This window comes from Numida meleagris, chromosome 1 (genome assembly GCF_002078875.1).
Source record: "Numida meleagris isolate 19003 breed g44 Domestic line chromosome 1, NumMel1.0, whole genome shotgun sequence".
Lineage (NCBI taxonomy): Eukaryota > Metazoa > Chordata > Aves > Galliformes > Numididae > Numida > Numida meleagris.
This window is the reverse complement of record NC_034409.1, coordinates 27199650-27217455: the sequence shown is the minus strand read 5'-3', so window position 1 is coordinate 27217455 and position 17806 is coordinate 27199650. Positions and strand designations below refer to the sequence as shown.

The following is a 17806-nucleotide window of genomic DNA, read 5'->3' as shown; positions in this document are numbered from 1 at the left end:
ACTAGCTAACTCACTTCTTCTAACTAGCAATAGGACTAGAGGGAATGGCCATAAGTTGCACCAGGGCAGATACAGGTTGAATGTTAGGAAAAATTTCTTCTCCCAAATAGTGGTCACACTCTCGAATGTGCTGCCAAGGGCAGTGGTGGAGTCACTGTCCCTGAAGGTGTTAAGAAACATTTGGATGTTGTACTGAGGGACATGGATTAGTGGGGAAATATTGGTGGTAGGTAGATGGTTGGACTGGATGATCTTGGAGGTCTTTTCCAACCTTGGTGATTCTATGATTCTATAATTTATTTGCCCAGCATTAGCCTCCTGACATCCCTCAGTGGTGTGGTAGGCTGACTTGCACAACCGGGCAACTTCCAGCCCCTTTTGTGTTGCAGCACATACTTGGGCCTTCAGGACCAATGGTTCAAGCTTTCTTCTTTTTCTCTTCTTTTTTTTTTTTTTTTTTCCACCTGCTGTGGAGTTTACCCGCCGGGCATAGCTGACTGTGAATTTACACGCAGACTGTAGGCCAGTTTGGGTTTTAATCCACACTAAACAGTTCTGAAGAGGTAGGTCAGAAATACAAAGCCTCACTATTGCAGGCTTTAAGGAGATAAAGAGATTGAGAAAATCTCCTAAAAAATTCAGTCTGGATCCCAAACACCAGAGAGCAGACATTACCACCTTTGCATAGCACGGAAGATAAACATGTTACCAATTGTCAGTTCTTAAAACACAAGCACAAGTCAGTGTAGTGTTAGGCTGAAGACGTGCTAAGTTTTAATCTGAACACTGACTCCTTCATGTCCCAAATGATTGAGGCCTTTCCATCTAAAGTGTATGGTAACTCCTCAGTAACTACAGTACTGCAGTTGCAGCACTGAAACATGTCACTTGCTGTGTGATTTTGTTGTTGTTAGGAAAATTGTGGTCAAGTGTTGTGAAGTGTCTAGCCTCTTTTGCTCTAAGTTAAACACAGCTAGTGGTAAAGGTGATTAATCAGCTTCTCCTTTCCTGTGAGTTTACTGCATGCCACAGCTCCTTGCAGAAACCACCATTCTTTGTCATCCTTCTTTATCACGAAGAGGACTTCTAGACTGCCTGTGATTAGATGCGTAGAAGCAACGTTAGTATTCCACCAGGATTTATGTAGTTATCCGTGAACTTGCTCACTGATAGCAGGGATAAATCTGAACCTAAGTAGAGACAATGAAGTGTTATGTTATATAAATAATCATTTAAATAGCTGCATAAAATATCTCCATTGGTTGTATTTCCTTCCACGGAACTTGCATAATCCTTGGAGAACTTTACTGGAACTTCACTGGAACATGCATTGTGCTGAATTGTGTTTGAAATTGTGTTTGGAAAAAATACTGTTAATTTTGTGAGAAAATTCCAATACTAACCTCAAGTTTCTGTCAGCAAATTTTAATTTTGTATGATCACTGGTACCAGTAGGGATAAAGAGGTATAATACTTATGTAATGAAATTATTGTTATTTTTATCTGAATAATTTTATCTTTCTTTTCATAGAGAGAAATTCTAGAACAGCAACAACGAGAGAGATATGACACAAGTTTTCATAGCATGTGTATGTTCTGTGATCAAGAATTCACAGGAAATAGGTTTGTTTATTGATCTGTTTGCTTTTATTTTTTCACATCTGATCAGCTTCTTTGTTTATGATTTTAACATTGTCAAGCCACTTAGTGCCTAATGGTAGGAGTCAGAGGCTAGAATTCTTTTGGGGTCATAGTTAAGGTATTTCTTTCAACTGCTATTTTAAGTGGACACCAATTGTTTTGGTGTCCAGGAGAGCTGTTTAAGCCAGTATGGGTGATAAAAAAAAATAGCACTTCTATAGTAACACATTTTCCGTTTAAATTCACACTGGTTTGACAAGGTTGAAAGCTAGAATGAAAAAGAGAAGAGGAAAATTAGAGTAAGAATGAAGTGGTTTGCAGCATTGGTCAAGTACAAGCAGAAGCTGCATTCACTTTTTTATACACAGTAAAAGTTTCAGCTGGAGAGACTGACTATTGTCCCTGAATGTCTGATTGCACGGGTAGCTGTGGTAGTCTGAAAAGACAGAAGAACCTGTGGTCATGTCCTTACAGTTCTTCCCAATTTGTAATGAGTGTCCTATTCTCTTTACTGACAGGTTTAGTGAACCTTAGATCATTCAGCACCCAGGATCATTGCTTTCTGCTTACTCTTGGGTCTGACAAACAGAATTATGTAGTTTGAAAATTGCACTTGGACTGTGAGGAAGGTTCAGCAGTGTCTGTGCTTGGATTTTTCTCTGGTCCCTAAAAGCAGAAGCTGATAAATAGTGAGATGTTAGACACCAAAGTAATTAACTAGTACACTTCTACTATAAAAATATCTTACTTTAATATCCATTGTGTTAGTTCATGAACACTTTTGAGTGCTCTTTGTGTTGCTTGTGCTGTAGGAAGCAATATTGCTATAGAAGAATATCACCCAAAAAACTGTTTTGTTAACCAGCATAGAGAAAACTAACAAATGGCTTTTTAGAATGTTTCTTAAGACCATTGTTTGAAATATTTGATTTGCTTATTCGAATTAATAAATGAGATTTGCTAAGTGAGGGTCACAATAAAACTATGTTGTAATTTTCATTAAAAGGATAATATGGTATGCGTGCGGCTTAAGCAGTTGAAATGTCACTGAACATATAGTAGATCTGAAATTGAATACTTCCTATTTGTTTTTTTCTAGCTGTGGCAGTGACACTATTATTGTTTATTTAATGTTGACTTTGCATTTTAAGAGCAGTTGGCATATTTTGAGTCACTAACTGCATAATTCTCATATATATTCAAAAATACATAATGTTCTTTTTGAATGTCTTTTGTAGATCTGTCCTTCTCAATCATATGGCAAGAGAGCATGCTTTTAACATTGGGCTGCCAGATAACATTGTGAACTGCTACGAGTTCTTGGCTGTATTACAGGAGAAGCTTGACAAGTAGGTTGTTTTTTTGTTGTTACTGTATTTAAATGGACTTGAGTGATACTTCATTTAACCTTGGAATTAAGCTGGGTTTAAATTAATTCAGCATTCATGGTTAGTCAAGAAGAAACTAAGAGAGAATGTAACTTTTGCATGGTTATCTTAGAAGACTTTGATTTATCAAAAGCTAATTCATAATACTTTGTAGTACATGTTTGCTGGAATAATAGTTACTGGCAGTGCTTTAGTTATTATGTACTGCAGTTTCCACTGACATCAATAGTAGCATACACCTTTTTCTCATAACTGCTAGAGTCAATGATCTTCTTTATCACTGTAACCTTCTTTTAGTTAAGCATCTCTTTAATCACTTCATACAGAGCTCTTGTGCCCATGATCACTTTTATATATACATAAATATATACGTATAGATAATAGGTGAGATGTTTGTGAGTAGTTTCTCTACTGCTTTCAGAGTATATCCCAAAGCAGAAGGGGAAGGCCAATCAATTTAAGTGCTGATTCAGAAGCATGTAAATCTCAGATGGCTGAAGAAGTTAAAAATGGAAGAAATTCTTCTTTGGGAGAAGAACTTTGATAGCAAAGACCAACAAACAGTTAACTCAGATTTTTTTTTCAAGTGTCCATGTGTCCTTTATGAATTTAATAAATGGGACAATATGAAGTATGCCACTAATATAAATGGGGCTCTAGCAAAACATGTACTTCCTTAAGAATGAAACTGCTGCTTTAAGAAGCTTACTAGATTTTAATACAATCTGTAACTAAAGATTCTTGGAGAAATTTGCGTAAATCTTAAGCTTTGCAATTAACAGCAACAAAACAGGGATTTGTGAAAACTGTAACATGGAAATTGGATTAAATATCCTTCCAGATAAATTTAGGATCCTTGGCATGTACATCTGAAAAAAAGAAAAAGAGATTCAAAGGGCAGAAATGGCAGTGGTGGTCTCTAATTTACAGACTTTGGCCTATCAAAGAACATGCATTCATGACAGATACAGGTAAAATTCCTCCAGAAATGAAGATATTTTAGGAGTGCCTTTTATGTTACGATTCCTGTTGGCTAATACGCTAAGTTACCTTGCTCACCGATGAATTGCAGCTTTACTATTTATCAGGAGGAGTTCAGAGTGCCATTTGGATGTTTTTGAAAGTCAATTAAGTCTGTAGTTAATACGCACACTGAGGTTGCTTCCAAAGCAGTGAAAAGGCACTCCTTTCCTACTGCTAAGAATAGACTTAATAGCTGTGCTAGTAGAATAGTATCTGAAAATATTTTTGAGAGCAGAAAAGTATCATTTTAGACAATTATGACTACACTGTATATACTAGGAAAAAGCATTACATACTTTTCCTGGGAATGCCTTACACAAGTAGATCATACTCTTCATTGTTCACACTCAGCAGGGAGGTTGAAACTCGATGATCTTTGAGGTCCTTTTCAACCCGGGCCATTGTATGATTCTGTGGTTGTTAGCAGGTAGAGGAAAGCTGATTTTAAAACGTTTTCTGCTATCAGAATCCACAGTCCATCAGCAAGGCAGTAGTCAGATTTTTAGACTGCAAGTACAATTAGAACTCAAAATTTCTTTAATAGCCTAAACTTTACAACAATTCTTGAAGGCTTTCTTTTACTGCTGTATTTATAAGATAAAATGATTGGCTCAAGCTTAGTCAGACTTGGAATCCTACCACATTGCTTTCAACCTCTTGATGTAATTCATTATTTCTCCATTAGGAATTTCAATGGTTTAACAATTCTGGGGCTGTACCCACTTTGTTCGTGATCATGGCCATGAGCTCCTACCTGGTGTTCTGTTATTAATGAGCTGTCCAGTTCAGGGAACAGTCACATTGAGGCCTACTGTCATTCATAAGGCTGAGCAAGACTTATGTCAAGTGCAGGAGTTCAGTGTATCTGTCACAACTAGCTAGAGGCTCAAGATCTACAACCATTAAACAAGGACATTCCTGTACGCTCAGTGCTCTGCTGTTTCTCTACTGGAAAAAAATGGCTGTTGTCTATTTCAGGGATAGCTGTCCATTTAGGCTAAAGCACAGATTACTCTCCTCACAGTCCAGTGTCTGAGACAAGAGACTACTTAATGCTGTATAGGCTCAACTTCAGGTACCGGTTGATAATACAGAGGAGAGAACAATTCTTTTATAGTACTCTGCTTGTAATAGAGATTTTAAGACAGTGGATATACTTCTCTTGTGTTTGCTCTGAAGGACATACTGTAGTAAAATTCCCACTTGTTAATGAATATTTTCAGCTTCTTAAGTAATATATAAATGTATAAAAATAAGTAAATAAAAATATAAATACTGATGTATACTGTGTGAATAGTTTTTAATAAATTTGATTTGTCAGGATTACCAAACCCACTGATCACCCTGGCAAACTTTTATTGAGCCACCCTCTTAGTTTAGAAGTATAAAGCTCAGCTTAGCTAGTGTAAATTGTTTTTAAAGATATGTAGCACATTCAGAGTTGTTTTTTTTTCCTTTCTAAATTTCGATGGAACAGTTACTCATGGGTTGAATTCTAGTGTAAATGGATGCCAAGCTGAGTGTTCATTTTTTAAGCAATCAGTAGCCCTCCCATGTCCTGATGGGGTGATTTTGATAAAGCTGCCTTTTCTCTCATTTTGCTTGTGGAGCAAACAGAAAACATTTTTTTTTAGTATCTGTTCTTTCATTTTCTGTAGTTTTTGTTAGGTGCTGTGTTACCTGCATGTCTGATGACTCTACTGTGATCTAAGATTAGGGTTTTTTTGCAAATAAATTACATTTCCTTTTCATTTAGCTTGCTCTCAGAATCAGTCTTACAGTGTACATCTCCACCTTATTTAAGGATATTATCTTGTACTATTTTTGTTTTAACATGTTGACCTGTTTACCTTTTTATTTTAGTTTGCAGTGTTTGTACTGTGAAAAAGTCTTCAGAGACAAAAACACACTTAAAGATCACATGAGAAAGAAGCAACATCGCAGAATCAATGCCAAAAACAAAGAATATGACAGATTTTATATCATTAATTACTTGGTAAGAGGTTCTATAAATCAAGTAAAGAGCTGCAGACAATGTCTTGTTAAAAGTGAGTAATTCCATACCAGCAATTAGTAAAAAGGTCAAAAATCAAGTGAAGGACTCTTAAGAAATATGCTCATTTGTGGTATGATAATCTGGATAATTGTTAAACTAAGGAATGGTAAACATTTGTTGTTGAGAATTGATTCTGAGAGATGCAGGAATGCAGCTTGAAGAGTTGTTAATCATCATGTCATTAGTGCTCAGTCTCTGCTTTAAGTATCAGGAGGGAAAATGAGATAGAGTAATGAAATAAATGGAGATCTAACTTGAACGCCATTGGCTTTGAGCTTGTTTTCTACAAACCTTAGGCTAGAAGTGCTCTTCAGAGTATAAATTAGATGCAAAGAGGAGGAAAATGAAAGATACAGAGATGAAAGAAAAAGTTAAGTGTTTGCTCTTAGCCTCCAGGTAGGTGTATGCTTTTAGGTATTACTACTTTTTATCTCACATCTTTGAGAGTGTGTATGCATGTGTGTAACAAATTTTCACTTGCTGTCTTCAGCTCTTGAATATCAGAGCTGCTTCAAAAGCTTCTGCACTCTCCCAGAAATAACTGTATTTCAACTGAACTAGTCTGTGTGCCACCTGCATGTATTAATATCTAGGTTATAAATGAATTTTTCAGGCACCTTTGACTATTTTACCTACTCTTTCCATTTAATCTCTCTTTGGGATTTAGTTCTGTCAAGAATTTGGATATTTAAAGCTTTGCCAAGTTCCTTCTACCCTCAGTGGAGTGAATTCCCTCTGTGATCCTGTGTATCTTCCTTCCAAAGATCAGTGATCTGAAACCTTTATTTTCTTTTCTAGAAATGTGCATACCACTGCTTTAAAAACTGATCTATATTTGCTGCACAGTGTTGAAAAAGTTGTGAAGTTCTGCATATTGGATGTTCTCAGCTTCTCAACAGAACTTAGTAGTCACTTCTTCCTTGAAAGTTAACAGACTTGAATTTAATGTTTTAATTGTTTCAAGTAATTTAATAGCTTTATTCTTCTTTATTAGTTCTGTAGTCTTATGTTTTCAGAATGCAGCATCTTCTTTAAATTCCCTTCCATCTCAAATTTGCATTTGATGTTCAACTTTGCATTTATCCCAGCTTTATCAGGAAATTGAGCCAGAAGCACAGAGAACTGTGTGATACGCATTCAGAAATCTTAGAGACATGCAGGGAGGTTATAACATCACAGAGGACACAGTGGGCTATGTCATGTTAATAAGCAGAATAGCCCAGAGTAAATATAACACAAGGTTAATGTTTGTATATCTAAGCTCTTTTCCCATTCTTTCCGGTTGCTCCAAAGCAAGTGACCTTGCCCATGCTATCTAGTGGGAATGATCTGTGGCCTATACACTTCCTGAACCATGTTGCAGCATACTCTGGGTAGTGCTTTTGGTGTGGCCATGAGCATGAAAAGTGTTAAACAGCATGGGCAGTCACAGGACAGGGTTCAAACCAGTGCCCTGGACCTCTGTAGTTATTGTTGGGAGTCTGGGCAGGGTTTTGCAGAGTGACTTCTTAAAACAGCCTGAACCAATTCAGATATTGTCCACTTATTAGCATCACTTAGAGACATATTTTTCACGTCCTTGATATTACAGAGAGAGGATAGTAAATGTCATTCTAATAAAAAATGTCAAACCACCAAGATGTTTAAAATTAGCAGGAGACTGCATCTGCAAGGTTTCTGACAGTGAGCTTCTAGTGCATCTTCTGGGACACGCTTTCAGTGGTCAAAATTTCTTCTCTGACTGTGTACACTCTGCTGCAGCCATTTTTTTTCCATGCGTTTTCATTTGTCTTCCAGTACATTCTACCCAGCAGACCGTTTCTACTCTGTTTCTGATCCTTCGAAGTGTAGCCGTATCAGAATTTCTGACATTGCTTCTTTTAAGAGATTTTTTTTTAATAAAACAGATGAAAAACTCTGCCTTAAACAGTTACAGAATAGCTCTCTATACAGTGTGTATTTGCACACTGTTAACATGGGATCAAATTTTTCATTAACATGAAAAAGTTAGAATAGTTCCTATGTTCCATCAAGTATGTGTTCTCAAAATAGCTTTTGGTAAGCCCTTTATTTTTGCACAAAGTAGGAGAAGAAATTAATGGGAAGAACTTTAATTTGTTTGCTGGAGGTTGAGTAGTTTGGCCTTATATGTAAGGAGAAATACTGTTATTATCTACTGCACATATGTAGTCTTTGGTAGACTATGTTAATGTGATAAGACTTTTTTCAAGCTGGATTCATATTCAGTGAATTCTGGGTGTTATGCAAAGTATGCTTTCTAATGACTTGAAGTCATTTTACTTCCTCTCCCCAAGCTCCTCACAGGTTACTACAGGATTTTATTTTCTGATAAATACTATCAAGCTTTACTGACCTCTCGAGAAGTCTTAATTCTTCCCATTGCTCCAGATGTCCAGGGGGATTACGCAATTTCACAGCTACAGACACAGAGTGAATATTTTATTTGAATTGACAGATATACTTTCAATATTTACTAAAGATTTAATCTTGACCAAAAAATTTAAACTTACAATTTATCTTGTTTTTAAGTTGATGGCAACACTCCCATTGACATCTTTTAGAGCAGTAGGCCTTCCCTTCATTCTTTCTGTCCAACCACTCTACTTTTGTCTTTACTTGAGGTTTTAGTACAGCTGTGAGAATATGGTTTCATAACATAAGTTACATTTTCTGTGTATCAATAATTCATTCCCCAAAATTTTCAATTTGGTATAGCAATGAATAATATTATTGCAAATTCTTTTGTAAATGTTTTGGTATTATAAGATTTTTCATGGCTCTGTCATGACCCACAAACTGCTTTGATTTATCTACACCCATGTTATCCATACAGTCTTTTGCTCACAGGTTAGTGTTAAGATATAGTATTACATGTTACAGTTAGTAAGAATTGATGGGTTTTTTTTTCACGTGCATGTATAATAGATTTATTTCATAAGTAAGTATCAAAAGTTTATTACTAGGTATTTACTGAATTAGAGTGGGAGTTTTGCAATGATGCGAATGACTTGAAAGGCAGTGGTGTCTCTGGAGGACTGGCAAATTGGAAAGGCTGTGGTGGATTTGGAGGACTTTTTTCAGTATTGCATAAGTGTGGAAGATGATACCAGTCCTATTCCAAAATGCTTGAATTATAAATTGGAAAAGAAAATCAGGCTGAAGAACTGAGCAGTAATGCATCTAAGATATATGTTTAGGTAACTTCATTTTTCTCTTCTCAAAAAAAAACTTCCAACCTAGTTTTGTCTCTGTGCCTTTCTTAGCCTGTGTCCTCATGAGTCATCTTGCACCAAAGACCAACTATAAAAATAGGGAGGGAAGAACTCTGTAGTCTGTGGTACCTGCTGGGAGTCATAAAAGAACAAGGCAGTAGTAAAACTCTCCTGTTCCAGCCCAGAAAACTGAGGCAGACCTAAACTGAGAGGGTCTTCCCTTGTGTGTTTGAGAGTTGGATACTAGCTGCGCTTTAGGGATAGAGTATCTGTTGTAGTAAGTGGTGATGTTTATTTTCAAATTGCCTAATGGCACTTATCTGTAATAAGATAACATCACCATAATGAATGTGCATATGACTAAGTTAGACAGCTGAAAATGCTACCGATCACCTACTAGAAAACTTGCTTTCAAAAGGGCTTTACTTCTCATCAAAGATTAAAAGATGTTTTCTTATTGCCAAGCCCTGAGTCATCATTATTAGCTGTTGCTAAAGGGGGAGAGGAAGAGTTATGGGGGTTACTATCTATATTTAGCCTTCTGACTTAAGTAGTGGACAATTTGTAAAATAGTAAATGGAAACCCTCCTTCAGTTGGTGATAGTTAAATCCAGCTGGCCACTGGTCACGAGTGGTGTTCCCCAGGGGTCGGTGCTGGGGCCTGTCCTGTTCAATATCTTTATTGATGACCTGGATGAGGGCACTGAGAGCACTCTCAGTAAGTTTGCAGACGACACCAAGCTGGCAGGAAGTGTTGATCTGCCTGGGGGTAGAGAGGCCCTACAGAGAGATCTGGACAGGCTGGATCTCTAGGCTGAAGCCAGTGAGGTGAGGTTCAACAAGACCAAGTGCCGGGTCCTGCACTTTGGCCGCAACAAACCCAGGCAACGCTACAGGCTTGGGGCAGAGTGGCTGGAAGACTGTGTAGAGGAAACAGACGTGGGGGTGTTGGTCAATGCTCAGCTGAACATGAGCCAGCAGTTTGCCCAGGTGGCCAAGAAGGCCCTGGAGCATGCCCAGAGAAGGGCAACGAAGCTGGTGGCGGGTCTGGAGCAGAAATCTTACGGGGAGCAGCTGAAGGAGCTGGGATTGTTTTGTCTGGAGAAGAGGAGGCTCGGGGAAACCTCATCGCTGTCTACAACTACCAGAAGGGAGGTTGTAGTGAGCTGGGGGTCGGCTCCAGCTTCTCTCATGTAACTAGTGATAGGACGAGAGGGAATGGCCTCAAGCTGCACCAGGGGAGATTCAGGCTGGACGTTAGGAAATACTACTTTTCTCAAAGAGTGATTAGGTGCTGGAATGGGCTGCCCAGGGAGGTGGTGGTGTCACCGACCCTGGAGGTATTCAAGGAACATTTAGACGTTGTGTTGAGGGACATGGTTCAGTGAGAACTATTGGTGACAGGTGGATGGTTGGACTGGATGATCTTGGAGGTCTTTTCCAACCTTGGTGATTCTATGATTCTACGATAGTTAAAATCTTAATAAAATTTGCATATTTGTTTCTCTTCAAGGAGAGATGCAATCACCAAGGAGGAAACACTTCATGTTAAAATTAATCCAGTGTCTATTAACTAATGATGGGGTAAGCCTTTTTATGTGATAAAGCATCGCTAAATTCTGCAGCAATATAAAGCAAATCAGATGATCATAATAAGGCAGGTGAGAAGAAGGGCAAGGGGAAATTTGCAGGGAAAGCAGCAGCTGTTTGGATTTTCTGAGCTTCACAGGCCTAAAGGACTATGCACATAGTTCAGTAATTGCTGTTTTGAGACAAATGCTTGAGATAACAGCTGCCTGTCTGATCTCTTCCATCTCAACACTTCTCGTGTTGGGGTATGTTGCCTCAGTGAAGCATGCAGGCCATCTCCCTGCAGAACCTTTAAAGCTGTGCTCAAGATGAGGAGATAAAGTGTTGGGGAGGCAGTTAATCTCTGTACGTTTAGACTTCAATTTAGAAGAGGAAATTCTTGAACCACACCCATTTGCATTCTCTCTTCATCTATAGGGCCCTCATCACCATAAGGTGTGCAGCAAGTATTCAAGTAATAGTTGATTTTACTTGGATATATAGCAAGGCCTTTAGTTCTTTTAGTCATGCATTTTCTACTGTTTAAACTATAAAAATGTCAAGTCTAGGGTTTTTTTTGTTCTGGTTTTGTTAAAAATTTCTTAGGAATCTCTAGAGATGTTACTGAAAGCTCTTGCATCTCAGATGAAAGAGCAAGGAAACTTGAATATATAACAAAGCCACCCTTGGTCCCAAATGCTTATCAAGCTGTAATGCTTTAAAAAAGAATTTGAAAGCTTTAAAAATCTTTCGAAGAACTCTTTCCCATCCAATTGCTCAGCTTCTGTGCTTTGACACTTTCATCATCGTGTCCCTAGTTATCCATTTACCTTGGAATTTTCCATTGATAACATGTTCTGAATAGCTTTTTCTATTTTCTCTCCTCTGAATACAAGTAGACAAGGGAAACAGACTTCTTACAAGGTCTTTTGCTGCCTTCTTTGCAGAAATACCATAAAGAATCAGCAGCAGTAACAAAGCTTGTGCATAGTTCTTTCCCCTTGTCACCTTTAGTTAAAAGTTGAAGCTTAATATTGGCTGCTGTTTTGAATATGGTCTTTTGTGAGCATATACTCCAAGCTGCTAAGGGAACAACTGTGAGCATTCTTCCTTTTGCAGTGGTTGTGAGCTGGTATCCTCTCATTAAGGTGTTAACATTAGAAGCCATAGGAAGCTAGTGTGCAGCTGTGAGAACATGTGGTGAGACGTGTTAATGGCTTCATGTTGTCTCACGGTTATGGTGACATTAATGAGTCTCCCTCGTAACTCAGAGAGTTTGCACACTACCATGTAGCATCCCTGAATTAATTACTGAATTTTCATTCTGTAATCTATAATGGTGTTATGTTTAGAGCTGTCTAGAGACATTTGTGTATCATTTATCTAATAGACAGGAACAGCTTTGAAAATTCTCATTAAATTGTTAAATGATGGATATCTTCTCATTGTTTCTCCAAACAACCATAAAGACACTAATAAAAATTGTTACTAAGGATTTTATTACATACATTTATTAGAGAGGTTATTGGAATAAAATAAATGAAAGAATGACTTTTGTTTGCCACCTTTCCTTACTGGAGACGAGACCATCTACTATAGTCTTTGTGAACGCCTCACAGCCATGAAAAGCACAAATTCAGAAGTACCATTTCAGTACTGGTTGGTTGGCTCTGGTTTGCTTTTAAAGGCAGGAAGAACCTGTCAGAGGAAGGAAGAACACTAGCTAAAGATCGCTGCTGGTACTTCAGCTCTTTATTGTCTGTTATTTATATCGCAGTCATGCTGAGAGGGCCTGCCACTGTGCCGCACGCTGCACAAAAGTATGGCGATATGCTTTGTGCTGAAGATCTTTTAAGTATAAATAAACAGTGGAGAGGGTGAAAGGAAGAACAGAGCATCATGAGTAGGTGTGCTTACATTGATGGCAAGCATGATGGCAAACACAAAACAGCGTTAGCGTCCCCTCCTTGGGAACTAAGTGCTAGTGTTGCAGCACTCACTTTAGACACTGCTTGAATGCTCTTCCTGGGAGCTCCGTGCTAAATCACCTTCTTCCCAGATGTAGTGTGGGGAATGTCCCGCTAAAAGATAATACGAATTCTTATTTTAAGAGTTATTACTGAGGCAATGCTGTATGACAGCCTTTAACTCAACAGAAATACCATGACCTCCCAAATGTTCACTCCTTTGATGTATAAAATGTGATGTGAGTCAGGAAATGTTTTTTTTTCTTTTTTTTCTTTTTCCCCAGGAATTCGGGAAGTCCTGGGAGGAAGTGCAGTCAGAGGATGATCGGGAATTGCTAGATAACCTCGAGGAGTAAGAGTTAATTATGTGCCCTTATAAAGAACTGTAAGAGCATTACCATTGAAAGCAGTTACAGGAAAAATGCTGTGCATAGTTAGTACACAGTTAAAATTAATCTAAGCCAGTGTAATCAACTCCAAATTGTTTTCGTCAGTGGCATTTCTCTGCAGTGAGGGCTATAAATTTCATACTTCAACCACAAGCCTATTTTTTAATTTACATATAGCTCAACCAACACCTTTTAGGGTTTACAATGATGTAGGCAAAACCTTTTGTTTTGTACTCAGAAATGAACTGGATTTTCGGAGATTTAAAATCAAGAATACATTTGAAGGAAATTTTTCAGTGGTGCTGACTGAGGACAAAATCTGCCTCTCCTCTATGCTCCTCTTGGCTTCAGGCCCTCTGATCACTACAAAGGTGTCTTCCTTGACCGCAGAGATTTGGATAAGCAAGGAGTAATTTATGGGCACCAGGCCCCCTGACCTTCCTGTCACTTAAGCTTAATTTTACTTGATTAAAAACTGGGTACAGTCATATTTTTATCTCTAGGTAGTACTGGGGATCTAAATGGATGAGTGCTGGTATTTATTCTCTGCGTGCATATCTAAATGTAGCATAAATGAGTGTCTCCTTCAGAAATAATATTTGATGAATAAATATCAGACTAAACTCTGTGTGATGTTTATATCTATGGCTGACATATTGAAAGACTAGAAAAGGCCTTATTAAAATAATAGACCTTATAAAAACAAACACTGAAAGCAATTTTCTATAACTTGCCAAAGTGGATAGAAACTGAAGTTAAGATCCTGTCAGTAGTGAAGGCAAATTCAAGCACCATGTACTGCCTGCCTGCACAGGAGTTACCCAGCAATAACTGCTCTTGAATTTCCAGGGTATTTTTTTAGACAGAAAACCAATTTCTAGTCATATATTCAGCTGTAAATCCATACTTTTCCACTCCTTCAAAGTATATTGTTTCTCTGGATTAATTTCTGGTGCTGTGGAAGCAGAATCTGTAGTGCTTTTTCACAAAATGTCTCTTCTCTTTTCCATAATTAAATGATATTTTTTTTTACTCTTAATCATTAGAGACTGGTCTGACTGGGAAGAGCATCCTGTGTGTGCAGTTTGCCTGTTCTGTGAACAACAGGCAGACACCACAGAAAAGCTGCATCTTCACATGCAGGTAAGACTTGGTGGTGGTGATTTCATACCGATGGGCAGCTAAGCTCCACCGCATCGCTATCTCATTTCCCCCTCTTCAAAAAGACAGGGAGAAAATGCCATGGAAAAGGCTCAAGATAAGGATAGAGATATCACTCACCAATGACCATCATGGGCAAAACAGCCTCAGCAGAGGGAGATGAATATTATTGCTTGTTGCTGACAGCCTGGAGCAGTGAGAAACTGAAACAAACTAAAAACACCTTCCCCACCCCTACACCCACTTCTTCTCCTCCTCTTGAGTGGCACAGGGGAATGGGGGCTGCGCTCAGTCTATATTGCTTCTGTGGGCTCCTCCACATAAACCAAATACTCTTAAATGTCAGCTCTTACATCACTTTGGAATTCAAAAGTAGGATGGCAGCACCTTTGTTAAGATCAATTCAGCTGCTAAACTGGAATGCTTCCTTTAGTGCAGAACTAAGACAGCATCTACACCTACAGTATTCAGTTTTACACTGAGACTATGAATAGCTGGTACTTTTAACTATATAAACTGATACAGGCAATAAAAAGGTGGCATTTTTAATATTAAAGTGGCTTAATGATTTAATACGTTTGATGGTTAGCATCTGTGTTTCAGTTTTAATATACTATTTAACAGGAGCATTGCTGTTAACAGAATATGAAAGTTTCTGATGAAACAAAACTTTTGGGGGGTTATACCATGCATTAATGTTTGTGTATGTCTGTGTCAGTCTGTGAAAGGCTGAGCTGCTTTTAATGTGGACTAGTTGAAATAGCAGAAATGAGATACTCTTTCTTTCTTTTTTTTTTTCTCCAGAAATCACATGGATTTGACTTTCTTAAAATAAAATCAGAGCATGGTGAGTAAGAGATGCTGTACTTGTTAGCATTTGCCACTAGTGTGGAGAAAACCACATCATAAGAGTACTGGAAAGCAATTGTATCAATTTGATTTCTGTTTGGGCATCTAACTTTTCCATTACAGAAACTGTTTCAGCTGGCTTACCAAAGACAGCCAAAACCACTTTATTTTTCTGGAACTGTTGTTAGTACCAAGTATTTGTGTGCCAAGTATTATTTCAGAGTAGCCCCTACAAATAGCTGCTCTGTAAGTCTCATGTCCAGCTGCTGCAGCCTTGGAATAACCATTACTGCTAAGATTATTATTATGCCTGTTAAGACTTGCTTGCAGCTTAGAAGACTGGGGTCTAAGCTGTGTTTGTCCAGTGTTTGCATTCTGCTGTAGACTAAGAGGAAGCAAGCTGTAATTTTTAAGTATAAGAAGAAGTGGTTCCCCTTCATCTAGGAAGAAACATTTGTTCAGTTTGCAGTGCTGGTCTTCAGTAACCCTTATCAACCTTTATGCTTAATCCAAGAAAGCATTTGTAAATTAAGTTTTATATTCCTTAAGTGCTCATTTGCTACCCTCTCTCTTAGGTCTAAACTTTTATCAGCAAGTAAAGCTAGTGAACTTCATAAGGAGAGAAATCCATCATTGTCGTTGTTACAACTGCCAAGAGAAATTTCAGTCTAAAGGAGGATTGATAAGTCACATGGAAGAGACAAAACACATTACATTCCTGCCAGCCAGGTCTACATGGGACCAACCACAGTAAGGGCAAACATGTTTCTTCCAGCATTTATTCCACTACTTGATAATGTCTGTAAAGCAGTAAGCTGAAAGTTCTGGTTTTTACCAGTGCTGCAGCACTCAGAGCTCAGATAATAAGTTGTCTCAAAGCTGTTCAGAATTAGAAAAGTCTGTACTGCCTGAAGCTAAAATGAACACGGGGTCCTGCTCTTCTAGTTGCATCCTGGATTCAGTGTCACCATAAGTTGTGTCTGCACTGTCAAGTCAGTATGCAAGAGAAGTTTCTTGCTGTGAAGTAGTCTTCTGTGTGTGTTTGCTGTCTCTGGCACATATGTCACTGCTAGTAGAGATATGCTGTGGATACACGGTTCTAGAAACAAATCAAACCCATTCTTTTGCACATCTCATGTAGATATATGTATAGTATCTGTCTAACTTTGGGCATCAAAACAAGGTAGCTCTTTACCTGTGGTTTTCTCTGTAGCAAGTGGAGATAGAGTGTAACATACCACTGATTCAGGTTGAAGCAGGCTCCACAAGCCCAGGGGATGATGCCACTGCAACTGTTCTCACTTAAAAAATCTCAGTTCCCTATTTGTTGTGGGACAGGTCTGGATCTGGGGCTTCAGTTGTGACTGTGTGGGGAAGAAAAAGGGGAAAGGCTTGTCTATTGCTGTCCCTTCTGTATGACTCTTCTAAGATGCATGTGTCTGTTGATTTTTTCATGCTGCTGACTCATTGCAGACAGCCAGACTTTCTCATTTTTCTTTTTTTTTTTTTAATTTAATCTCATAAAATAAGACCAGGTTACTTGAACCAGAATATGTGACTAGTAATATTCCATTCTATTACACCTTGTTGCTTCCAGGTATTATTTTCCTACCTATGAAAATGATACACTCCTCTGTACACTGTCAGACAGTGAAGATCTGATACCTGAGGATCAAAGTGAAGATGTCCCTGTTGTAAGTGAAGATATATCCAGTCTAAAAGCTCTCAAACAGAGCAGCGTTTTAAACCAGCTACTGTGTGAAGAGAACAGCAGCCATGATAAAAGTTGACCTTGAATGATCTTTGAGTGTTTCTCCTGGAATACAAAAAATACATTCTTTCACTAAAATTGGAATGTGGTGTATGTGTTATCTCTGGGCAAATATTACATGTATGGGAATGCTAAATAAAATTTACATGTAAACTTTTTTGGTTTATCTTCCTTTAACCTACAGCTTTGTTTTAAAACTAACTGCTGGATTTTCTTATTGGCTCTTAGAATACTCCTGGTATTACTCCCAAATAGGATTTTTCTTCTTTTTTTTCTGAATCTGTCAGAATCAGAGTTCTGCTTTAAGACCATCCTGTAAAAGGCATGAACAATTGAGACAATATGTCTTCATATATGAGCCAGTGAGTTTTAACTCTTTATTGTTTTCATAAAGAATATTTTGCTGGTTTTAACCTTAGACTTCTTCAAAGTGAATATGGATCTGCATAGCTCTATTATTCATTATTTATATGTAAGATACATAGCTCCTGTTCTGAAAACTGGCTCAGAAGCATCAGTAAAGCTCTCTCTGGCTCATGGACATCTGACTGCGTGGAATGCTGCCAGTCTGAAGCCTGAAAATGTATTGGAAAATTGCAATCCTGGTTGCATTAAAAATCCACAGACTTTAAGGCAGACTTCTTGTATGGTCGTGAACTGAGATACCGGTATCTTAGGAGATTGTAGACACATAAATCCAAATTAAATCCTCAAAATCTTTATTCAGCTGTCCATTAAAGTTACCGTGTTTAGTTACCG

General features: G+C 38.0%; 1 protein-coding gene across 2 annotated transcripts in view; it reads left to right on the top strand.

The window, feature by feature from the left end:
• ZNF277 (zinc finger protein 277) overlaps nt 1-17204 on the top strand; it is a 55682-nt gene extending 38478 nt beyond the window's left edge. For both annotated transcript variants that reach the window (XM_021384921.1, XM_021384922.1), the window contains 8 exons: nt 1532-1623; nt 2880-2990; nt 5916-6048; nt 13162-13229; nt 14313-14409; nt 15232-15274; nt 15852-16026; nt 16874-17204. In XM_021384921.1, coding sequence (XP_021240596.1) covers nt 1532-1623; nt 2880-2990; nt 5916-6048; nt 13162-13229; nt 14313-14409; nt 15232-15274; nt 15852-16026; nt 16874-17066 — 912 coding nt within the window. In that variant the 3' untranslated portion in view covers nt 17067-17204. The remainder of the gene's footprint in view (nt 1-1531; nt 1624-2879; nt 2991-5915; nt 6049-13161; nt 13230-14312; nt 14410-15231; nt 15275-15851; nt 16027-16873) is intronic.